The following is a 26751-nucleotide window of genomic DNA, read 5'->3' as shown; positions in this document are numbered from 1 at the left end:
GTGTGTGTGTGTGTGTGTGTGTGTGTGTGTGTGTGTGTGTGTGTGTGTGTGTGTGTGTGTGTGTGTGTGTGTGTGTGTGTGTGTGTGTGTGTGTGTGTGTGTGTGTGTGTGTGTGTGTGTGTGTGTGTGTGTGATCTCACTCATTGTCATCCAGATGAGTTCAGCTGAACACAAGAGTGACCACAGAGGGCATGTGGGGTTGCCTGTTCAGCTCTGGATCTAATACAGAGCAATGTTGTCATGTGTGGTGACCACAGATGAGAAATCAAGTGTTCACATTGCAACTCTGCTGGCTGCTTGGTGATGTAACCTCCTCCGGGCTCTTACACAGGGATGCATCATGCTCACAGGTACACAGGCACTCACACTGTAATGTCTTAAGGCAGATTTGCTCACACTTAAACCAAAGTCAAAGTCTTGGCTTGAAGTGCTAGTCCTTGATGTTAGCAGAGGAAAAATATGTGAAATCCACAATGTCATTTTTTTATTTTATTTTTTTTACCGTTTAGCTGTTTAGAAGTGTGAGTGTGTGTGTGTGTGTGTGTGTGTGTGTGTGTGTGTGAGAGAGACAGGGGCTCACACATAACTGTAACTTTACACTGGAATTCAGTGGATGTCAGATTGGGTTGAAACTTTGCCCAAATATGGAGTTGACTCACGTCATTGTACTGATGGCATATTACTTTGTAATCAGCCATGTGTTCAGGGACGGAGACCTTTGTTCAATCAGGAACACGTCTTTTAGTTTCCAAATAAGAGATGATGATTCCTCATTTCAAAGGGGCGGTTGGCTGAACCCAGCAACCGCTTTATGTGGGATTCCCATACAGCCATTTGCAATAGATCATAAGGTCATCTAGTTGAGCCCTGACTCCTGTCCAGAGGCAGTGTAAAGGGAGATATGGGGAAAGTAGCAAGAGGCACTAATTGTGTGCAGCACTTAAACATTTAATGAGCACAGTGAATAGATCAGATTACATGCTTGTCTGGATGTAGAGAATGAAACGTCATGACCTCTGTGCTGCTGTGTGCACAGTAACATTCTCTGTGTTCATTGTGTCCATTTGTAACTCTCAGAGTTATTTGACACTTCTGGACTGTGCAAACACTGTCTCAGATGTTTGGTGAATATTATGAAATGGGGTGGTACCATGGTTTATGTTCTGTTCTGTAACTGTATTCAGTTGCGTTCCAGGCAGAGAAAACAACCCTCTTCACTCACACAGTATTCATTAAACGTGAAACAAAATAAAACCAAAAAAAAAATAGCACTATAACTTTCAGGGTAATAGGGCAGCTGGGTGGGAGACTGTTCCCTGAACAGAAGAATACAGGTTTGGGGATCATGTCTTATGTTCCCTCAACCCAGTTTGTTCCCTCAGCCCTGCGTTCCCTCAAATCCATGTGCCGTCAACCCTACGTTACCGTAATCCTATATTCCCTTAATCCTATATTCCCTTAATCCTATATTCCCTTAATCCTATATTCCCTCATCAGCCCTATATGTTCCCTCATGTTTTAGGCATCATTTCTGGGGCAGGAACCTTAGAATCCACACGCTAACACAGAGGATGATGGCAGTGGAATGTGGACCATGCCAACTCCATGTGGCAACTACAGTAACCTTGTGCAATTTCTAAATAGATTATACAACCGATTCTCACCGTATCTGTATGTAACTCACACGGTGCTGAGTTGACACTGCGGCCATCACAGCTTAGTGGCCGCTCACTTGGGCATCCCTCATATACAGTAGTGAGTCATACGGTCCACTGGGCCACATTCCTATTGAGTCGTCATGGTCAGCATTCCTTCAGTGTCATGGCATGCAAAAGGCTACCCCTGCTATCATTATAGTGATGCCAGGAAGGCAGGAAGGGCTGATACTGAGGGAACATATAGGGCCCGAGCTGACCCCACTGTGATTATGGCCACAGATTACCACAACAAAGGTTTGGGATGTTTGGTAAGATCTATATTAGTTTTACTAAATCCAGCAAATAGTGAAACAAGGAGCTTTCAGTTTCTATATTAGTTTTTCTAAATCAAGTATACAAATAATGAAACGAAGAGAATTTTTCAGTGACAGTTTCTATATTAGTTTGCCTAAATCCATCATACAAATAATGACTTTGTGTTTCTGCTCACGCTCCCTGGCGTGCAGTTATCTGTAACAGTGTGCATCATCCACTTAAAGACTGTGTTACAACTCGTCACGGCGTACTGCAGCAAACATATACTTTCATTATCAGGTGAAGTGGCACATTGGGCTCTATTCAGAGCCAGATTTGAACAAACCACTAATTAGGGATTTCGGACTAGGCAAGAGGCGTTTCCCCGCAAAATTCGGTATTCTATGGCACCCCCGTGACCCGCCAAACACCTGAGCTACCCGTTACATTATGCATAGGTGTGGTTTGGGCGTTACAATGATAAAACCAATCACCGTGCCAGAAGCCATTGCCTTTAAGAGAAGACTGCGCTAGCCGTCATCCCGATCCAATATATGCTCTAGCCTATCTACCTGTCTGCACTGTTGCCTGGTCTGATTATTATAAGCCACATTGGGCTTGTTTTCCTTCTTTTTTTTTAATCCAAATACATTTTTATATTAATTTGTAGCCTATTGTGTTCACAATAAGCTTGTCATATTAGTCAGATCCGGAATAGTATATGAAAGCCATTTAAAATATGTATACTATTGGTACACACTGGCTGCTCCCAAATAATTAATTACATCATGTTGCGACAACGCTCCTACGTGGTACACAGACAAACAGTAGCACATGGGTATAATAAATTGGACAGTTTTAGGAAAGGTCTATACTATAGCCTATGTACTCACGTTGGCTGTTATCGTTCTATTTCCACCGTTCTAATGGATTCCAGGGGTGTGTAAACATCTCTGAAGTTGCTCCATAGTTTCCTCTGAAGTGACGCAGTTTTAAAGTTAACTTACATCCATATTGTCCCCGTTATCTTTCATCATCCACCTTTGTTCAGTAATCCCGAACAGAGCTAAACTTTAAGTTTACATCAATCAAAGCCTCTCAAACCCAGACACATTGCTGCGATGCGTATGTGCGTCGCATGTAACTTGCTTGGAGCTTAATGCAGTGGTTCTCAACCTGTGGGTCGAGACCACAATGGAGCACCCAACGCCTGGCGAGCTTGTAGATCTGCTATTTTCACAATATTTATCTGTGGAACCGAGTCAAACAAAATGGGGGGGTCCCCAGTTCAAATATGGTTATTTTGGGGGGTCATGAACGTAGCGTTTACGCGGGGAATATAATAATAATATAGGCTAATATATATAATATAGGCTATAATATAATATTGACCCGCACGTCCCGCAGCAGGGGTTTAATGAGACAGCAGCCAAAATGAAAATCACACTATGATCCGATCACCTTATAAAAAATGTAAGTGCTTAAGATTTTAGCCCAAACCCAACGGGACCCGACCCGGCCCGTCGGCACCGGCTGAGCCGGGTCTAAGTTTTTTTTACATCCAAATAAATTCACATATTAATTAATTTGTAGCGTAGGCTATTGTGTTCACAATAAGCAACTTGTCATATTAGTCAGATCCCCAAGAGTATATGAAAGCCATTTAAAATAGTTATATATTCCTACACAGCTGATGCCAAATAATTAATCAACAGGGCAGCGCAACGCTAAAGTAGCCTAGGTCAAATCAATCACTGTCTTGTCATGACGCAGCAGTAGAGAGCTCCCTTTAAACTTTAAACCATAACATGACATAAATAATGGATCTTCAGAACTTTCTTCATGTCTTTTTCACCTCAAAGAAATTGTTGGATTATTTCTTCAAATGAAAGCACAGGCAGCGGCCAGAAGGTAACATTGGGTGTGATTTCTCCATTGCAAAAATGATTACGGTTATTCTATGAAACATATATTTCATAGAATAACCATACTCATTTTTAAAATGGTTATGGGGAAGTGTATATATTTATATAGCCCTATTTGCTCCAAGCTGTTTTTTAAATAAAATATAGACTGTTAGGGTAGAATGACTCCTGTTCTTAACGAATTACCAAGATTTAATGAGAAATAAGGCTTCTTTAGAAAAATGACTGACGGGCTGACTGGGTCTAATTTGTCAATTATTAGTCGAGCCAGGCTGAAATATTTAGGGGATATGAAAGCTCTAGTTAGTAGTTTGAAGTGCTCATGTGGCCTTAGAGTTGCTTCTTTTTGTTTTCATAGACCTGCGGACTGCGTTGCTTATTTCTCTCCAAGGCTGGCAACACGGCTCATGGTCCAACGCACAAAGCCATTGTAGTGTCTGTGTGCACTTGACGGGTGATTTTATAAACCAGCGGGTGCTTCTAGAATCCACTATCCCCCGTCCCCAAGCCGTACCCATGTGTGTCTGTAGAATTGCAATGTGGGGGATATAGCAACAACACGCCCACAGGCACACCTCCACGCGCAAATAACGGCGTCGGCATAATGGTGACGGGTAGAGCAGGTGCTAGAATAACCTATTGGGGCGGCGCAGGTCCATTATCCCGATTTAACGGGGAATTTTTGGCCTGTGAATAGAGCCCCTGGTCTATTCATGAGGAAGAGACCTTGGTGTACCTGACTCTCCTCACTCACTGTGTCACTCACTCACTGGTGCAAAAAGTACTCAAATGTTTTACTTAATTAAAATAATCAATACTGCAATTTAGAAGTACGGTACTCTGTTACAAGTGAAAGTCCAGAATGAAAAATGTACTTGAGTAAAAGTACAAAAGTATTGGTATCAAAATGTACTTAAAGTACCAAAAGTAAAAGTACTCATTATGCAGAATGTCCCATTTCACAAGTTTTCTAGAGTATATAAAATGTACAAAAATCCTTTGAAAATAGTAGATCTACAAGCTTGTAGATCTGCTATTTTCATGTAGTCAAAAGTTTTAAGGGCTGAAGTTGTGTACGGTATATGTTTTGTAAGCTAAATCTACAAAGTAACTAGTATCTAAAGTGGTCAAATAATAGTAATGGAGTAAAAGTACAATATTTGCCTCCATGTAGTGGAGTAAAAGTATTGGATATTGGAAATACTCAAAGTAAAAATACCTCAAAATTGTACAGTACTTGAGTACATATACTTGGTTACTTTCCACCACTGCTCACTGTGTCACTCTCTCACTCACTCACTGTCTCTCACACTCAGTGCCATTAACTGAATTTGTATGATAATTCATATTTTTAGACTGATGTTGCCTCAATGCTGAACTGTAGCTGTACTGTAACGTAAATACTCATATCAACACAGGTGTCAGCATATAATTTAGTCATAGGAAAGGGGGCTGGCATGGCTGTCTGATCCCATGGCTCAAAGGAGCCCACTGTCTCGGACTTTGAAAACCCCTGCTGTAGGTAATTTGATTGGTTCAGGCTAGTCTCCTTATAACAGGCAACGCTACATATCAGCACTGTTTGGCACGCAACTATGTCTACAGTTTGAAAATTCAACAGTTTGCTTGCTCGCTGTTTTGCATGCAACTATGTCTACAGTGTGCTTGCTTACTGGCTGTCAGGAACCGGTCTAATAACAAATATATTAGAAATATGCTTCATATCCCTGCAAATCTCTAATCTCATGCTAAACAATTCTGGAATTAAAAACAGCAAACTGGAAACTCTGTGCATTAAAGTTCAAGTTCAAGTTTGAGATGTGTACTTCAAAGTTCTAGCCTAATTTGGGATGTAAAACAAAATCATAGATGCTGAGGGAACATAGGGCCGTATTAAGATACGGTCACTTTTGTGGGGAGTGACGTACGATATAGCATAAATTTGGCTATATTATTCCGGTATTCATGCCTGCCATCTGTGGAACACACTTGGAATGTTCATAGATTCTCAAGAGATTCACCAGGCCCTTCCCTAATCTCCTCATTAAATCCTCTTGACCCACTTTGTGAAGATATCCCAGTCATCTTATAGACACAATTCTCGCCTTGTCTGGGGTACTTTCCCTGCTCCGTGTTTTGGCTGAAGGATAAATGGCTACCTCAGTCTGCATTGTTCCGAATTTAAACAAACTGTGGCTCCGTTGTGCCTGAGATCATCAGCAGGACCTTTCCTCAGAATAGCAGCAAATAACCGTCTTTTTCAGCCACTGTCCCTGACTGCACCTCAGTGGTGGAAAATTCTGAGGTTTTTTTTTTACTTTACTTGAGTATATCCAGTTTTCAATACTTTATACTTTTACTCCACTACATCTCAGAGACAAATATTGTACTTTTTACTCCACTACAATTATTTGAAAACTCTGTAGTTACTAGTTTTTTTCTAGATTTAGATTCGTAACACAAAACGTGCATTAACCGCTTATAGCTTATACTTGGGGTTAGGGATTGGCTATTTTCGAAAAAGATTTAGAGTACTTTTACTTTTGGTACTTTAAGCATATTTTGATGCCAATACTTTTGTACTTTTACTCGAGTAACATTATCAATACTGCCCTTTTACTTACATAGTAACATAGCATTTCTACATTGTGGTATTGCTTGTAGATCTGCTATTTTTAAATAGCCAAAGAAATCTTAAAATGACACGGATGCGTTCCCGGTCTTAATGGATTAAGTAAAACATCTGAATTACTTCTTCCACCACTGCTGCTCACCGTGGCCCACACACACACACACACACACACACACACACACACACACACACACACACACACACACACACACACACACACACACACACACGCTGACTCAGTGATGCCATGTAGTGATATCACTGAGGTCAGCCTCTGACTGATGGAGACGGGCTGTGTCGCATTGGCCGCAAATTGGAAAGCCTTTGTTGCCACGGCGATTTCTCTGCTCTTGATCTTTTGTGTTGTTGACACGATGGGCCAGTTGTGTGGTCATTACCGTGAGCAAAGAACCGCCATTTACCAGTTTGAAGTAAAAAAGTGCCCTTTGTTACAGTGAAGGAGTGACATAACAAACAGCAGTGTTGCTTAACACAGGCACATATTCTATCCAGAAGAAAGGTTTTGCCCCCAAGGGCCCAGATTCCAGGACAGGGAGAGGGTGGTTGAGTATCACAGGAATGCAACGCATATATGAGTTGTAACCAGTGGTGGAAAAAGTAAATTTTGTACTTCAGTAAAAGTATCAATACTGAGATGTAGAAATACTCCATTACAAGTAAAAGTCCCAAATTCTAAATTGACTTGAGGAAAAGCACAAAAGTATTGGCATCAAAATATACTTAAAGTACCGAAAGTAGAAGTACTCATTATGCAGAAGAAAGTTTTCAAATGTATAAAATGTTTAAAAATCATGGAAATACTCCAGTCAAAATTGTACTTAAAGGGGAAATCCACCCATTTTCAATATTTAACTATGTCATTAATATAGCATAAAGGAGTTGTGTGGAAATAAGAAAAAATTTAAAAAAAAATTAACATTGCAAAAAAATTTAACATTGCAAAAAAATTAACATTGCAAATTACACTGTGATGACTCATCATGGTGTAATTTGCAATGTTAATTTTTTTGCAATGTTACATTTTTTTGCAATGTTATTTTTTTTTTTAATTTTTTCTTATTTCCACACAACTCCTTTATGCTATATTAATGACATAGTTAAATATTGAAAATGGGTGGATTTCCCCTTTAAGTACAGTACTTGAGTAAATGTACTTAGTTATTTTACACCACTGGTTCTAACCAAGAGGGGAAGAAGTGTGAGGAACTATTCCAAAACTATTCCCAGATACTGTAGATGCCTTGGGGAATTAAAACAAAAAAAAACACAAGGTACAATTATCCGTCCTTGGTTGTCACATGCAGTAAAGACTGTTAACACACAGTGGTGGTGAAGTGGTTCTGTCTGTCTGGGAACCGGAGGGTTTCCAGTTTGACCCCAGAGTCCTCCTGGATTTGTCTTGGAAGTAATAATAATAATAGTAACTTTATTTGTATAGCACTTTTCAAAAGAAGAGATAAAACCGTGAGCAAGATCCTGATCCCCTAACTGCTTCTCACGAGCAGGGTGGTGCCGTGTGTGGTTTCCTCCACTCTCTGTGTGTGTGTGTGTGTGTGTGTGTGTGTGTGTGTGTGTGTGTGTGTGTGTGTGTGTGTGTGTGTGTGTGTGTGTGTGTGTGTGTGTGTGTGTGTGTGTGTGTGTGTGTGTGTGTGTGTGTGTGTGTGTGTGTGTGACCAAAATAGACAATCTAAATAATATTACTGTAATCTGCACTACACACGCACAGACAATCTCCCTTTCTCTCTCTTTTTTTCCCTCTCTCTCTTTTTCTCTCTCACACACACACACACACGCACTTACACACGCACGCGCACACACCATTTCACATAAGGAAATCACAGCCTACGCAAAGCCTTTGAAGCATACAATGCAGACCTGTCATCGTAAAGCACTCATGCTTGCCCTCAGAAGGCTATCGATCACATTATCTCTCCTCCCTGGCGCTATCTGCCCACACAGTCTGATATACCGCTTGTGGTGATACAGTCCTGTGGCTGTGATAAGCGGAGCAGACATCATCCACGCCTACCCTCATGTTCCACTAGACGGACAGACATGACAGTCACTGAGCCAAGCTGTGCACCTGGACCGTCTCTGTAGTGCCGGGAGATCCTGCCAACAGACAACTGAGTCAGATGATCACACTCTAGTCTCTCCCAATCAGTGGTGGAAAAAGTAGTACTCACATTGTTTACTTAAGTAAAAGTGTATCAATACTGCAATGTAGAAATACTCTGTTGCCAGGAAAAGTCCGGAATTCAAAGTTTTACTCGAGTAAAAGTACAAAAGTCTTGGCATCAGAAAATACTTAAAGTACTAAAAGTAAAAGTACTAGTTATGCCGAATGTCCCGTCTAACATGTGTAAAAGGATGGCGACGCGTTGTGAGCTTGTAGATCTGCTATTTTCAAATAGCCAAAGTTTACATACAGGGCTGATGTATGTTTTGTAATAATAATCAAAATCTGCAAAGTAACTAGTAACTAAAGTTTTCAAATAATTGCAGTGGAGTAAAAGTACAATATTTGCCTCTGAGATGTAGTGGAGTAGAAGTAAAAGTATAGAAAAATGGAAATACTCCAGTAAAGTACAAAATTCCTCAAAATTCCTGAAAATTGTACTTAAGTACAGTACTTGAGTACAGTACTTGAGTACATGTACTTAGTTACTCTCCACCACTGTACTCTAGTCTAGTCTCTCCCAATGTCTCTCCTCCACTACTCGGCACGGTACAATTAGCCCTATATGACTCACTCTTTCCCTGAGGTAAAGCTAAACGTTTTCATTGTGAGTTCTTCGTTGAGAGACGCCCCGCGGCTCAGACGCTACTCGTAGCCAGCTGGCATGTCAAAGGTGTGATCCACAGCTATCAGTGTGTGTGATGCCGCCTGTCAGGGTGGGTGAGCCCCACCATGTGTTCTGTACTCTCCCTCGTTTTGATTCCCGTGAGATGACAAGATTTCATTATTACTCATAGCTTGGAGTATTGTTTTTTTGATATTATATACTGTGTGTGTGTGTGTGTGTGTGTGTGTGTGTGTGTGTGTGTGTGTGTGTGTGGGGGTGTGTGTGTGGGGGTGTGTGTGTGTGTGTGTGTGTGTGCGCGCGAGAATGGGCTTCCTTTTTTAGAGTAAACATGTTAACAAATGACAACAGAATTTCACCTATTTCTTTAATCCACCCATCAGTCTCAGTTCTGGTCTCTCTGTCTATCCATTCCTCTGTCATCAGAAGGTTAAAAATGCAGCTGCTAGACTTTCACTTGGAACAAAGAAAAGACAGCTCACTTGCACTGGTTACCAGTGAACGTTTTGTTTATAAATGGATTAGCTCCACAATACGGTCTCTGATCTGCTAATACCACATTCTGCCCTCAGGTCACTTACAGTAGGTCATCCATCCTCTCAGCAACAACTCTCAGTTCCCCAATCACACCTCAAAATCAAAGGTGACCAGGCATGTTCTGTTGCTGCCCCTAGGCTCTGGAATAGTCTCCTGTCCCACATTAACCACTTAACCACAATACACCCTATATACAGTATGTACTTAGCTGACCGTGGTCCCCTGGGGGTCTATTCTTGGGCCCCTCCTTTATTCCCTCTACACTAAATGTTTTGGTGAATGTTCACCACACAATGTGGAAGTCAGGGTTCATGTGGTTAAGTCTTCAACCGCTGACAATTCTAAATTAAAATGTAAAGCCTGTCACCTTTTTTCTCTTGCATTTAGCTCAGTCTGAGGTCGTCCCATATTTCTTTCTTCACTCAGTGGATTTCATATAATTTATTTTTGATACCCTCTAACAGCGTTTTAATCTATTGTTTTATTTGGTTTCTCATAACGTTATCATTTTGGTTTTGATTTTAGAATGTTATATTGTGATTTATGTGTTTTTCATTATAGTCTTCCTTTTGTGTGTATTATGATCTATTATGTTTTTTTTGCTTGGCTATCCTTAGTCTCGTGTGGCCAGACCTCCCACAATGTTCAAATGCTTCCGGTCATACAGCACTCTGAGATTGTGGAATAGTTGTCTGGCTACACAAGGCTAGGCTATCCTCAATTGGGAAGCATTGGGTCAAAGCCTGTTGTTAAAGGAGAATTCCGGACTATGTTTTTCTTACCTTTTTATATGATATTATTATATCCTAGGACAAGTGGTACAGTGTTAACAAGCTGATGCTGGGTGAAATCTCGTTTTGTGAGTCTTCCGGAGGGGCGCATCTAAAACAAACACTGTAAAATCACGATAAAAATACGCGATCTAGCGCATCGACCGCTTGGGTTTTTAGCTGCGGTGGACTAGGGATGGAGTTATTTTTCTACTGTACCACTCGTCCAAGGATGTAATAATATCATATATAAGGTAAGAAAAACGTAGTCCGGAATTCTCCTTTAATCCATTTAGACCTGATGCCGATTCCACAAATGTCTAAAATCCCAACAGATTTCAGAAAAACCTATGTTGCTATATCAGTGGTGCTCAAACTTTTTCATATCAAGGACCCCCAAAATGATATGTATTTGGCCGCCGACCCCCACCCAAAAATATTTTGTTCCAGGGACCCCCAGAAGCAAAGATTTGAGTCAAAATGTTCGCTTTAAAAGAATATATATGTCACAGTACGTTTGGAGAACCAGTACGATTGAAGACAGAGCGCTCGTTTTTAGGCACGGGGCTTCGGGGCGATGCGGGGCTTTTCGAGACAGGGTTTATTAGCGAGGCTCGCGAGGTTCTCCTTCTCCTCCTCGTGTGTGTGTGTGTGTGTGTGTGTGTGTGTGTGTGTGTGTGTGTGTGTGTGTGTGTGTGTGTGTGTGTGTGTGTGTGTGTGTCAGGGAGAAACTAAAACAAAAGCCAGCAGAACACAATAAAAGTATCTTAACAGTCCACCTGATTCGAATGCTATCTGCATTGAATGGGGAAATAGGCGAGTTTATTAGACCTTTGAATGGGCGAAATAGGCGACCTACTTACCTACCCACGATTTATCAGACCATTCATTGGGTGTTATCAAGACATACTAACCTACCAACTGACATGACTTAATAGTTCAGTTTAGGTTTCGCTTTTGGTTTTGGACCCTGACGGAGGCGCGCAGTCACAGGCGAACTGTCACCCCGTGAAGGACCACAGAGGGAGCTAAGGCGACCGAGTTGCCGTCCTGAACGGTGTGACGTTCGCCTGTGCCTACTCAGCGCCGTTTGAGTTATGTACCGATAGGCACAGAATCGTAAATATTGTTGTGCGGACTGCTCCGCCTCCAAGTAGGTCAGTAGCTCCTGAATGAATGGTCTGATAAATCGCGGGTAGGTAGTAGCCTATTTCGCCCATTGAAAGGTCTAATAAACTCGCCTATTTCCCCATTCAATGCATTGATAGCACTCGAAGCCGGTCACACACGCGCGCACGTGTGTGTGTGGTCGCGGCAATATATGCTTGTGCACAAGCCTGGCTCGTGGCTCCCTCTAGTGTTGCTTCTACAGAATTGCTGGGTGGGTGGTAAAAACGAGCGAGCCTTCTTCAATCGTACTGGTTCTCCAATCATACTGTAACATATATATTCAAAGATTTGCACACATTTTCACGATTTTTCAAAAATAGCAGATCTACAAGCTCGTAGCGCGGCACTCGGTGCCGCTCTATGAGCTTTTATATCTGCTATTTTTGAATAGCCAAAGTGTAAAATAATGCTTTTTAGCTCAAATCCCAGAATGACACTGATGCGTTGCAGGTCTCTATGGGTTAAATATGTCATATAACATTCAAGATGAATGTAATCTGAGAGTGACCTTGGCTGTGTGTAACAGAATGTGGCAACACATCATCCTTATAGTAGCCACCGCTGTGCCAGTCTGTGCACGTGCATGCACTCGTCTCCTGGCGTAGCACACTCATTACTACAACTGCTGGTCCATCTGGCCTACACATGCCCCTTGTATCTCCATATTTAATCTTTTTGTGTTTTTTTCCCCTCATAAATCAATGCCCTATTTTGTATGTTGTCTTATGACAGTGTCACGCAAAGGTGGCAAAATTAGCCAACACATTTGCTACACGACATGCTGTGAGCTTGTAGATTGGCTATTTATGAAAGTTTTTGCCTAATGATATGCCTAAAAGAGGGAAGCCAGGTTACCTAAGTGGTTAAGTCTGGGGCGCACGTTGGCCTAGTGGTCCAGGCGCATATACCACATATAGGCTCTATTGCAGCCTGACAACGCGTCGAGGGTTCAAATCCAAACCCCGACGACCTTTGCTGCGTGTCACTCCCCGTCTCTCTCTCTCTCTCCCTGTTTCCTGTCTATCTTCACTATGTAATATCAATAAAGGCAGAAAGTGGTTAAAGGGATAGTTCACCCAAAAAATTACTTATTTTCTATCAATTACACACCCCATGAAGCCTTGAATTCATGGAGATTTTTTTGTTTTTGACACTTTGAGTCTCCGCCGTCATCAAATTATTGGCTTAGGAATGCGAAAAAAATTTAATAAGTCTCCATGAATTCCAAGTCTCCATGGGTTGTGTAATCGATAGAACAAAATGTCATTTTGGGGGTGAACTATCCCTTTAAGTCTGTCTGTGGATTTTATAAATATTTAACCAATGAAAAGTATTAACAAGAGCTACAGTACACTTGATCCATTGGAACACGGGTTCTCTTTTATGCATTTTCTGAAAAGTATTTGGTTTTGGACATTCACAATTCTTTTGTGATCTGACAGGCATTAGATTCACTATTGCACTCTGTTGCAGTATCCAGGTTCCCTGCTGCTTTGGGTATTGTGAGGGACATGAACAGATTACCCCTGCACTGACCTTCTTCAAGGGCTGACCCCTTTCCGCATCAGTCGTACTGACAGTAAAATCCGGAGTGTTCATTTAACAAGTGTGATGAATAAACCTGATGCACTTCTATGGCGTTTGTACGTTGTCACGCGTGATTCACTGTCAAGTGTCATAAAAAATACTCAAGGACAGTGGTTACTGAACTTTTTAGCTCAAGACCCAAAAGAGAGATTAGATGTTTGCCCTGGACCCAAACTAGTGAAAATAGCAGATCTGCAAGCTCACAACGTGGTGTAGATCTGCTATTTTCATTACTTCTTAAATTTATATTTTTATTTATTGAAATTCTTCATTAAGTTGTTTTTAATTGATGAAAAGTTGTAATTTTTGCTGTTAAACTTTAAAAAAAAAAGTATTGTATTATTTATTTTACGTATAGGAAACGAAAAATAGGGGATATTACTTGCGACCCCTAAAAATTGCTCCACGACCCAGACACGGGTCCCGACCCACTGTTTGGGAAACAGTGCTCTAGGAGGTGTTTGCGAGTGTGAGTGCGCAATGTGTACTGTATGTTTGTGGGTGGGTGGGATTGTGTGTGTGTGTGTGTGTGTGTGTGTGTGTGTGTGGCGGGGAGGGGGGGGGGGGCTCACAATGGCATAGCGCCCCTCTGTGAAAAGGGCAGATGGCAGCAAAAAGCAGATTGCATGGTTTTTATTTAATGCCCTCATCAACAGTGACGAGGTTGAAGGGCAGCGCTGCCTTTAGTGCGCCACACATTTCGGTTATTGTTTTTAAACCGGCAGAAGATGTCCTCCCCCCCAGCCCTACCACGCCCCCACACACACCCCACCCCCTCCAAACTGTGCCAATAACCAGCTCTGCCACTGCCAGTGGAGAGTGCTGCCATCTGTCACATGTGCTTGTGTGTGTGTGTGTGTGTGTGTGTGGCCACACACAGTTCACAGTCGGTGTCATATGCGTCCCCTTTTTGCTGCAGTTCTTTTTTACCTTATGTTATTGTTTAATGTTTACCAATACACTGTTTCTATCTAGGTAAATAATAATACATTTGATTTGTAACGCACTTTATATTTGACACAGATCTAAAAGTGCTACATTGCAAGAAAAAAATATTTTAAAGATTTAAAAATAATAATAATAAAAACAATGAAATTAGTAAAATTCAGATCAATGGCCTCTTGCAGACCCCCCTCCGCAGATATACACAATATATGTGTCTGTCTTTAACTCATTCAGTGCCCGGCTTATTTATGGCAGTTTGGCTCAGAGTGCCACAGCCAAAATTCATTGTAAAAAAAAAAGTGCTTAGGAGCAGAGATACAGCCTTTTTCAGCAGAATATTTTCAAATCATGATATCTTGGGTTCTGATTTTTTTCCCCAAAAAAATAACAACAACAAAAAAACGTCTTAGACGTCCAGTGGCACTCAGGGCTTATATTAACGGACGTCTTAGACGTCCAGTGGCACTGAATGAGTTAACATTCTTTGCAAAAACATATAAATAAATGTGTGATTACTGTAGTGCTAAACAATAAGCTCCCATTCTATCCAGTCCTCTGCCTTTCTGTGACAATGTCAGGTCATGAGGAAATATGATAGCGTGGGAATCAGTTTTCAAGTAGAAAGGAGAGAAACGCAACCTTGTGTCCTTTTTGGCATTTCTTTACCGCCATGAAAAGGCTTTCACGTCATCACGACAGGGAGATCAACGGAGAGATGGGTGGGAGAGAGGGACAGCGAGAGGGTGTGTGTGTATGAGAGAGAGAGAGAGAGAGAGAGAGAGAGAGAGAGAGAGAGAGAGAGAGAGAGAGAGAGAGAGAGAGAGAGAGAGAGAGAGAGAGAGAGAGAGAGAGAGAGAGAGAGAGAGAGAGAGAGAGAGAGAGAGAGAGAGAGAGAGAGAGAGAGAGAGAGAGAGAGAGAGAGAGAGAGAGAGAGAGAGAGAGAGAGAGAGAAATCAGAATCATCTTTATTGTCACATGATCTCACATCACAGGTTTACAGGTATAAAACAGCGGGTGGAATACGTTTTTATGCAAGCTCCATCGTATTTGTTGTTTCCAGAAAGAGAAAGAAACAAAGAAGGGGGGTTGGAAGCAAGGACAAATAAAAAAAACAAAAAGGTATCTACATATTTACACATAGCATATCCATCCGTTTGGTATGTACATGAGGTTTAGACAAAAGGTGCTTGAGCATAACTGCTGGTATATACAGTTTATTGATATACATGGACATTTAAGGTTCAAGAAGAGTTTCAGCGCGTTGTACATGAGGCGCGTGTTCAAGTTCAACCACATAGTCCACAAAAGGCCACTTTCACTGGTATAATCCATAACTTGCTGCATCATTGTCATCATCATCAGTGGTGTAAAGTAACTAAGTACATGTACTCAACTGTGTACTGTAAGTACAATGTTGAGGTATTTTTGGGCGGTGAAACCGCCCCTATAAGTGAGGTTTGGATATTTGTACAACAAATCCTGCGCTGTGATTGGCCAAAAAGTACCCCGCCTAACCCTGCACCGTGATTGGCCAATCACAGTCTATTCAGGACTGTGATTGGCCAGTGTCACATGACACATGTGCATAGCCCTATATAAGAAACCATAACTTAAAAAAAAACATAAATTGGTTTTTTTTAAGTTATGGTTTCTTCCATCATAAAGAGTGTTTCAATAAATGTATTTATTATTTGTACATGATTGGTTGACTCCATTCAGTATTGTGATTAGCTAGCAAGACACCGCCCACTTCACACAGGGTGTGATTTTTACTTTACTCGAGTATTTCCAATTTTCAGTACTTCTACTACTTCTACTCCACTACATCTCAGAGGCAAATATTGTACTTTTACTCCACTACAATTATTTGAAAACTTAAGTTACTAGTTACTTTGTAGATTTAGATTATTATTACAAAACATACATTACCCACTTCAGCCCTATATACATTTTGACCTTTTCTACAAGCTTGTGAGCTTGTAGATCTGCTATTTTCAAAAGATTTTTTACATTTGAAAACTTGTGAAATGGGCCATTCTGCATAATGAATACTTTCTACTTTTGGTACATTTTGATACCAATACTTTTGTACTTTTACTTTTACTTAAATTTTGAATTCCGGACTTTTACGTTTTATGTATTTCTACATTGCTGTATTGATACGTTTACTTAAGTAAAGAATGTGAGTACTTTTTTCCACCACTCATCATCATCATCATCATCATCATCCCTAGATGAAAACATGTTCCAACATGTCAACCACAAGATCACCAGTTCAGAATCGGATTACTGGATCCCTTCTATTTCAGTGACAATTATGTGGGTGCTGGCTGCACACTCCCTCGTCTATCTGCCCGACCGACAGCCACACAGTCTTTTTGTTTTGATAGATTATTTACCACTATAGAGGAGAATAAGGCTCCATACACCCACCGCCGCCTCAAGTGGCACTATGATTAAGTACGCCACGGTGCTTTGTGCGCTCGATTGGGTCATTTTCATGCTAATTAGTGTGCGCAGTGTGGTCGAGGTCTGTTTTTCACACTGTGTCGACGGAGCCACGTGGAGTCACAACCCGCCCCGTAAACATGTAATCGGCTTCGTGTCTGTGGGTCGGGGATGTGTCAGATCATCGAAGGATCAAATTAGATCCCGGGGAACGGTTTGAATCTGATTTAGCTGAAGCTAGCGTGTGAGTTGTATAGGCTCACACATCCCAGCTCACATCAAAGCTTGACCCCCACCCTTGCCTCGTTTTAAAGCCATTCAAACCGGGAACGCAAACATGATCTACATTATTTGCTATTTTCTGCTATTTCAACTAGCCGATCTACACGTTGTGAGCTTGTAGATTGGCTATTTGAACAATTTGAAAATGTTTTTAAAAATAGTAAAAAATATGGCAAAGAAGTTTAGGGATAATAGGTAAGGCACTGGCGAAAATAGGGCCAGAAACGTACTTGGAACTCTGTACCAGAACTTGTGAGTGCTCTTGCAAGTTGCAACCACTACATGGGTTTCAAAGCAGTGCTATTTGTTAGTAATAATGGGTAAGCTCCAAGGACATTTATTTGGGAAATAACTACTTAACCCCTATATACTTCATTGACCGGGGTTCTCCAGGGGTCTGTCCTGGACCCAAACCCTTTTTTTCCCTTTACACCAAATCTCTGATCTACAAGCTCACAACAGGACACGTTGTATTGAGGAGTTCTGGCCACAGCAAATCCTCTGAAAGGTCTTTGATGTCATTAACCTACAGGGATGGAAACAAGCTAATAGCATATTATTTACAAAGTAAACTGTGGTCCAACATGAGATCACAAAAGCCTCAGGTTAAAGTACAACAATAATTCTTATGTTAACTATTTATCACTGCTTGTTTTCTCAGTATGTATCGTATGTTTGAACAAACAATGTTTTGACTCCCTGCTTTCCTCTCTCCCCAGCCATCAAAGTGAACTGTCAGGGCTCATGTGGGGTTTCCAACAAAATGAACGACACCTCATGGACGCTGGAGGAGCAATATTTCAACAGCACACTGTCTGTAACTGACAAAGGTGAGGTCATTTAAGTTTCTACAGTGCACAGCAATAGGGCTGGGCGTTATGACTTCAAATCAATATCATTTATTTTTGAACTTTTGCCTCAATTACGATTAATGAACGATTTATATTTTACTACTACTAGACGTTTTTCATGTTGATTCATTGATATAAGAGAACAAAAAACAAAAGTCGGTTATTGGTTCTAAAGGTCGGTTTCGATGTATTTTTGGTCAGCCCTAGCACAGCATAATCCTGAGTTAATGAGTGAAACTAACACTCAGGATGTGCCACCATGCCAGGTAATGGAACAGTGTGTGAATTCAATCAAGTAAAATAGCCATCATCATTATTCAACCTGTAGCGTGGATAAGCTGCTTGTAGACAGAACAGTAACACTGACTACTAGGGGTCTAGGGCTACAGGGAGCAAAACATTTGTTTGGATTCTACAAATAAAATATATTAAATAAAATAAAATAAATCGGACTTTCAAGTGTGGTCGTCTTCTATTGAATATGATGGTAGAAGGTTTTAGGGCTTTCTGTGAGCATAGCATCCATACTTGTAGCCCAGAAGCCATGTAACATGGTCGGGGGGGATTTCCTTTTGACTGAGCTGTAGACGTTTGGTTCCCCACACAGGAAATCAGGTCGTTACCCGTAGCATGTTAGTCATGCTGTCCTGGTAGTGATCTGCATCCTGTCAAAACACCTGACTATAAGGTACATATATAAGGCACTCGGTGCCGCGCTATGAGCTTGTAGATCTGATATTTTTGAATAGCCAAAGCTAAGTGGTTAAAATGATTGTAACGCTATGTTAACTAATTTAGCTGGGGACCCCCTGGTACCCCCCCCAAGGACTACTGGTGGTCCCCGGACCACTGGTTGAGAACCACAGCCTTAGACCACAAGTCAGTCTATAAACGCTTGGCTCAGCTAGACTGGTCTCCCAAGTCTTCATTGGTAAAACTGTGCGGAAACAATTTGGATATTAAAAAAATAAACTGCGTTGCAGAACCAATGCAATTTTCATAATTGGATAGTGATATGATTTGTTTTCAAAGCAGTAAACATTATGTTTGTTAACGGCTGTTCTCGCCACTGTTAAACATCTGCATTGAATTTAGATGTCACTTGACGTTATCGATAGACGGAGATCTCTGATCGTCTAGCAACACGAGGCTACACCACATCTTGAGGGGTGCACACAGCTATTCTTCAAAGTAGTCACTCTGCTGATGTAGCCTACCCTACTGTATGGTTTTCATTTCCATTGAGGCATTTAGCTGTGAGGTACCCAGAGTAATGATCAGCATGTGCAACCATAGTGTAGTGCAAGCTGCAGGCAGGTGTAACCATTAGAAAGAGCTGGGGCTGGGCAATTAACTTAAAATAAAACTGTTTTTTATAACCAATAACCGACATGTTGTAGGGTAATTGAATATTCAAGAAGGAGGTTTGTTCAACACAAAACTTTTTTTATATATATTTTTTCCTAGTATATATGATTGTAGAGGCTTTACTTACTGTGCAGTGAATTAGTGTGGTAATAGTATAGTAGGGCGGCTGTGCGGTGCAGTTAACCACCAAACCGCCAGGACACGTTGCTTTTTTACAGCAGTAATAAAAATTCCATACCAGCCCAGCCCTAGATAATAGCGTTTTTTACAGCTATGTATGTATACTTGAAGGAAGCCCCCCAGCCAGCTATACTAATGTACTGACCCCTGTAAGACTATAGCCTGGTTTATACTTAGTCATACGATGGTGTGACGTCCAGCGCAAAAAATAGCCGATCTAGAAGCTCACAACGCATTGTAATGTGACAAGCTGAAGGCTCACAATGCTTCACAATGTGACATTTTGTGGGCTTGCATGGGACACCATCGTACGGTGGAGTATGAATTAGGTGTACTGGTGTCTGCGTCGCTCTTCCGATATCAAACTTAGTAATGAGTGTCTACCAATCACTGATGAGGCCTTGCTGTTGTCAGTCGTGGAAAAAGTACTAAAATGTTTTACTTATGTAAAAGTATCAATACTGCAATGTACAAGTAAAAGTCCAGAATTCAAAATGTACTTCACTAAAAGTACAAAAGTATTGGCATCAAAATGTACTTTAAGTACCAAAAGTAAAAGTACTCATTATACAGAATGTCCCATTTCAAGTTTTCAAATGTATAAAAATCTTTTGAAAATAGCCGATCTACAAGCTCACAATGCGACGCATTGAGAGCTTGTAGATTGGCTATTTTCAAATGGCCGAAATGTATATAGGTCTGAAGTGGTTAATGTATGTTTTGTAATAATAATCAAAATCTATGAATAACTAACTAAAATATTAACTATAAATAATTGTAGTGGAGTAAAAGTACAATATTTGGATCAGAGATGTAGTGGAGTAGAAGTAAAAGTATTGGAAATTGGAAACACTCAAGTAAAGTACAAATACCTCAAAATTGTACTTAAGTAAATGTACTTAGTTACTTTCCACCACTGGCTGTTGTTGGGGTACTGCTGGCCAGGTACATTTGGACCTGGGATTTGTCATCCGCATTGACACATTCTAACTATTGGGAGCAGTGGGCAACTATTTAACAGCACCTGGGGAGAGGTCTAGTTCGGTGTGTTCTCACAGAGACAGTTCAACACTAAAGCTACAGGAGGAGCTGGGATCAAACCGGGACCTTACTGTTCCTAGATGGCCACTCAACCTCCTGAGCCAGTGAGGCTGCATATACGGTCAAATATGTTCACCATGTGCCACCAGGGCCTAACAACACTGGGGCGCTTAGCTAGACCTCTCGGAAATGAGGACTTTAGACAACCTATTGTTGTGTGTGTGTACTGTGTAATTCTGTGTGTGTGTGCGTGTGCGCGTGCTTGAGAGCCATGCATGCGTGAAACCTGTTGAAAATGCAAATTGCCATGTGGACCTCAGTGACAGTCATTAGACCATGTAATCTGCGCTGGTTAAAACATCACTGAGCACTTCAATGCTTAACCCCAGCTCTCTCTCTCTCTCTCTCTCTCTCTCTCTCTCTCTCTCTCTCTCTCTCTCTCTCTCTCTCTCTCTCTCTCTCAGATACAGCAGTAGTGCAATGTTTCTGAACACACGACCACAATACAAACTGCATCCATGCAACAGTCTGGACAATAGAATAGATATAGAACGTGATGGGAATCGAATGAGTAACCTTTACAATGTATTCGTCGGCGCTAACGGAAGCTGTGGTCGCTGAAGGCGGAATTCGCTTTACAGTTGTTTTTCTGTGCTTATTATTCCATGTGTTCATGTCTGTGTAATGGTTTATGAAAGGTATACTGTAAGCACGCACAGTAAAATCCCAAATGGTCATTTATCCATTAACTCTGAGAGTGAACAAATGGAACCAAATGGACCCGTAAGGGTCCATTTGGTTCCATTTGTACACTCCCAGAGTTAAAAGGTAGGGTAAGTGATGTTTTTTTGTTTTTGTTAAAGTACGGTTAAAGTACTATATTCTGATAGTAATCGTTGCTACAGAGCGTTTGTTCTGTCACAGGGGTCTCTCCAGCTCTTTAGTAAACGGAATGAATGCACATTTTCAGGTAGGTGACAACGTTTAAGCCAATCAGGAGAGAGCACTGAAAATGCATATTTTCAGTTTAATAAAGAGCTGGAGAGACATGGGAGACTCCTTTTACTGAACAAACACTCTATAGCAATGAGAATATAGAGCTATTTAACACTTATTTTAACCAAAGCAAATCACTTACCCTACCTTTAACCATATAAACCATAGCATCCCAATTCCGGAGCGAACATTCGGGTCATAATAGCAGATCGATGCGTTGTGTGTGCTTGTAGATTGGCCGTTTTCTGTGAAGGGATTTTGTTTAGACAGGGAGAAAAAGGAGCGGATCGAGTATAGAGCCATGAGGGACCACATTTTACTCCGTAGCGGTAAACAGATGCTCTATATTCGCGCTCACGCAGCGAGATAACAAGGCATGGAGACGTGATATCGACGGTATGAAATATACCAGGATTGGAAATCTGCGGTTGTTCCCACAGGACGGCAAAATTAAATGTACCAATAAATTACAGGCATTTCATGCGAGTGGGAAAGGTGTTTATCACTGTCAGGACGGTGTAGTGGCATCAGTGAGATGGCAAGAGAGCGTAGGAACATGTAATCTAGCACTGTAAATGTATTCCAGGATAGATATCACCAGTAAATGTCACTAAATGGTAATGTAAGGCGTTGGTTCTCAAAGTGGGATCTGGGGACCCCCAGGGGTCCTTGAGGGGTTTCCAGGGGGTCCCCAGCGAAATGCATCACAATATTTTTTTACCACCTTTTTTACTTTGGCTATTCAAAAATAGCAGATCTACAAGCTCATAGCCGCGCTATGAGCTTGTAGATCTGCTTCTTTTTTTTTTATCGTGAAAATGTGTGCAAATCTTTGAATGCTATAGTTTTTTAAAGCGAACATTTGTAACTCAAATCTTTGCTTCTGGGGTGGTCCCTGGAACAAAATATTTTGACGTGGGGGTCCGCGGCCAAATACATATCATTTTGGGGGTCCTTGACATGAAAAAGTTTGAGAACCACTGATGTAAGGCTCCACAATATTGCCAAGAACACAAGAGCCTGTTAGGAAATAACAAAAAAGTCTCCTTCTCATGACAGGCGAAAGACGAAGGTCATAACGTGCCTAACCAAACTGCACATGGTGGGAACCAGTGGACAAACACGTTCTGATGCCAGGAAAGTTGTGTAACTACCAGTGAATGTGGCACGTACCTAAATCCCTAGAGGACCGAGATAAGGCCAGATGGCCATGCGATGGCAAAAGTCTATTGTTAAGAGACATGACATGATTTATAGATGTATTGAAAGATGAGGGATAATGACTGTATAATACCCAATGTCGGGGTAGATGGGCCTCCGACAATCTGTATCACGCTTGCTGCACTATATGTCTCTGTAGACTTAAAGGGATAGTTCACCTTTTTTCCTATTTGATTAGTTACCCCATGGAGACTTGAAATCATGGATATTTTTTTGTTTTTGTCGCATTCCTAAGCCAATAATCTGATGACCAGCGGACCGGTAGGCAACGGTTCCGGTAGGAGACACAAAGGAGACTCTTTGTGTCTCCTACCGGAACCGCTGCCGGTCATCAAATTATTGGCTTAGGAATGTGACAAAAACAAAAGAATATCCATGAATTCAAGTCTCCATGGGGTGACTAATCGATAGAAAAAAATGTCATTTTGGGGGTGAACTATCCCTTTAACGTCTGCATTGCATAAATAAAGCCACGCTTGAGATTCAACATTTGTCTCACGACTCCTGATCAATTCTCTGGAAGAATAACCCAGCCACAGAAATCCACAACAGCGGTCCTCTGGGAGCGATGGCTTCATAGCTTGTAACAATGACAGCCCTGTCAGTGATGTGTCCTTTTATTTCGATATACTATTGGGAAATGAATATCTGAATGTCGTCCCTTGTGTATTAGTGCTGTGTGGAAGAGTTGATACAACGTTTGATGGTTTATTCAAAAACAGGGTTGGGAAACATCTTCACATTTTATGCATCTTAAATCTTATTTATATTATTTAAAACAAAAATAAATCTTCCAAGGGGGTTGCATGGCCTAAACAGTCAATTTAATTCTGAAGAGTGTATAAATGGAGCCAAATGGAATCTTACGGGTTCATTTGGTTACATTTGTACACTCTACATAGTTAAATTAACACTGAGAATTGTACTGTGTACTACGGTACTTACATTTTCCTACATTGCTGCTCAATCTGTTTCTCTAGAACTCTTCTAGAACCAGGTGACATTACGTTGAAAGTTCATAAACTACCTCCACCCAGGTAACTGTAATACATTATTGAAACAAGTAAAACTGCATTGGGAAAATGTGGACACGTTTTCTTTTAACACAAATTAGGTTTCACAGTCTGAGCAAAAGATTAGATTGAAAATCTTCTGTAGTGTAACAGTCCTGTTATGTTCACTAACCGACTACGCACACATCTCTGGTTTTGAGCCCGTTATTGCAGGGATTGTCAACTCCACTTTAGATCAGCTTAAATCATAAAAAAAGAATACATCATTTCTCCAAGTGATTGCGTGTTGAAATCAGGCCTATTGTTAGATCAAAGAGCGCTCAGTGAAGAAGCGAAGAAAGCTAACATGCACGCTGTGCAGGGAGTGGACTACACACGGTGCACGCTGTTCCGACGTGCGTGCGGCTGTCCAGGGACTACAGAGAGACAGAATTATGGTTAGGATCCAAACGGATTCCCTTTAACTCTCTCAGTGCCACACAACGAGATATCCCGAGTTTTTTCTGAATGCCCTCAGTGCCAAAACGAGAAATCCAGAGTTAAAAAAAAAAAAAAAAAAAAAAGTTTTTTTTTTAATTTATTTTTTTATGTTCAGAACCCAAGATATCATTATCTGAAGATTTGCAGCTCCATCCACTCTTTGTTTAACTTATAACTGAAAAACGCTGTATCTCGCTTCCTAAGCACTTTTTTTTTTACTTTGAAATATATATATATATATATATATGCTGGCACAGTATGAACATATTTTTTTATTTCATTGGCACTGAGAGAGTTAACAATTCCTTTTTCTTTGGGTCTTCATTAAAAAAAAGGATAAATCCAAATTCAACTTTTCATATAGTACTGCATGCATATTATTGTCGTGGTTCTCAAAGTGAGGTCCATGGACCCTCTGGGTTACTTGAGGTTGGTTCCAAATGGACCCCTTACAGGTCTGTAACTTTGAGAGTGTACAAATGGAACCAAATGGACCCGTAATTGGTTCCATTTGTACACTCTCAGAGTTGTGGTGGTCCTTGAAATTAAAATGTTTTGAGAACCACCCGTATTGTAATTGTATAGCAGACGTGAAGTCCACATACCAGAGACCCTGACAGTGTGGTTCTGGAAACGGTAACAAATATGATGCAGTGGATTCCGGTTCCTCTGTGTTAGATCCCAACCCTAGACAGAATGCAGAATATTGATGCAACTTTGACCACACTGATCACTGACAATCCACAAAACATGCTAGATCTGTTGGTGTTCCTCGGAGAATGAGTCACTCCTCAGTTCCTCCTATACTGTAGGTCCCAATATGGATAACGTGAAGATATAAACTTGTGCTGGTGAGTCGGTGACACAGCGCTAGTCGCAGGCAGTTTAATACGTAATTTAGTGGCAAAATCTCTCCATTCCCCCCCCCCCCCCCCCCTGCAGATATCTTTGTTGTAACAAGATTGAGCTAGCGAGGCAGTTTTGTGTTTATATGTATGGTATTTATTCAGTTTGGGAAACCACAAGCTCTAGAAATCATTAGCTCAATCAGCTCTGTGTATAACTGTAGTAGCAGTTTTCAGAAGGTGTAGGTGGCATACCTGTACCTGTTTCCTGTCACAGTTAATATTCCCATAGCTTCGTTTGATTGGCTCTGCAGTAGGTCTGAACTGGAAACACAAATGACACCTTCACATGTTTCCAGCTCAAATCTGCTTCTGGGCCAATCAAATTAACTCTCTCAGTGCCTAACCCTAACCCTAACACACACAACGAGATATCCCGAGTTTTTTCTGAATGCCCTCATTGCCAGAACGAAAAATCCAGAGTTTAAAAAAAATATATATTATTATATATATTATTTTTTTGGAAGAAGAAATTCAGAACCCAAGATATCATTATCTGAAGATTTGCAGCTCCATCCACTCCTTGTTTAACTTATAACTGAAAAAGGCTGTATCTCGCTTCCTAAGCACTTTTTTTTTTTTTATTGCTGGCAAAGTATGATTTTTTTTTTCTTTGGCACTGAGAGAGTTAAGTTATGGGAAAATTTACTGGAACAGGAAACGGTTCAGAAAACTGGGACTATATACAGTAGCCTATTTTGGCAAATGGTCAGTCAGACCCCCATGTATTTCCAGAGAAACAGAGGTAGGCCCTACAATTGCGATAAAGAATTCTGCAACATGGAACCCACAGTGTGCGTGTGCGAGCGTTCCCTTTTGGTGTTCATGTTACATTTCTTCGCTCAGCACGTGCCCAACTTCGGGTTTGGATGTGCATGTCTTTCCTCCTTTTTATGGTAAAGTACACCCACCCACTCGTGTAATATTGCTTAAATTTCACATCCTCTTTATCTCCAACAGTTTAACATCCTTCTTCTGCTGTGAAAATGGGCTGCTGTGCCCCAAGGGCTGAGTAAATACATTGAAATGACAGACCACACACACACACACACACACACACACACACACACACACACACACACACACACACACACACACACACACACACACACACACACACACACACACACACACACACACACACACACACACACACACACACACACACACACAGCCACACTGACCTGACTGTGGCTGACTGATAATGTGGTATGCCTCACTAGTGATGTCACTATACCCCCTCCCATGTTCTTTTGCAGTTATTCATTGTCTTTCTTTGCGAGTGGCAGGGCGGCTCGTCGGGTGCGTGTGCGTGTGTGTGCGCGTGCGTGTGCGTGTGTGTGCGCGTGCGTGGTGACACACAGGGCTTGTTTTGTAAACTGTCAGTTTTATATTTAGCCCACCCAAGCTTGAGGCAGATGCACCATATACTGTGTCTTGACATAGGCCTATTGTTGTCATCTTCCATATTACTGATTTCAGTTTCAACATCATTATGTGTTGTTTAATCAATAATAATAATAATAATAAAAACATCAACAACAATAATGAAAACTTTATCTTTGGTACTACATAGTGAGATGAGTACAACCACACGGAATGTGAGCTAATGCTAAATCAGTT

The 26751-nt window shown here is 41.1% G+C and overlaps 1 protein-coding gene across 1 annotated transcript in view; it reads left to right on the top strand.

Moving 5' to 3' along the window:
• arrdc1b (arrestin domain containing 1b) overlaps positions 1-26751 on the top strand; it is a 67483-nt gene that overhangs the window by 16437 nt on the left and 24295 nt on the right. The window contains exon 2 of the mRNA XM_080418595.1: positions 17793-17903. Within this exon, the coding sequence (XP_080274721.1) occupies positions 17793-17903 (111 nt within the window). The remainder of the gene's footprint in view (positions 1-17792; positions 17904-26751) is intronic.

The sequence above is a fragment of the Gymnoscopelus braueri genome (genome assembly GCF_963280865.1).
Source record: "Gymnoscopelus braueri genome assembly, chromosome: 22".
NCBI lineage: Eukaryota > Metazoa > Chordata > Actinopteri > Myctophiformes > Myctophidae > Gymnoscopelus > Gymnoscopelus braueri.
This window is presented reverse-complemented; position numbering and strand designations above follow the sequence as displayed.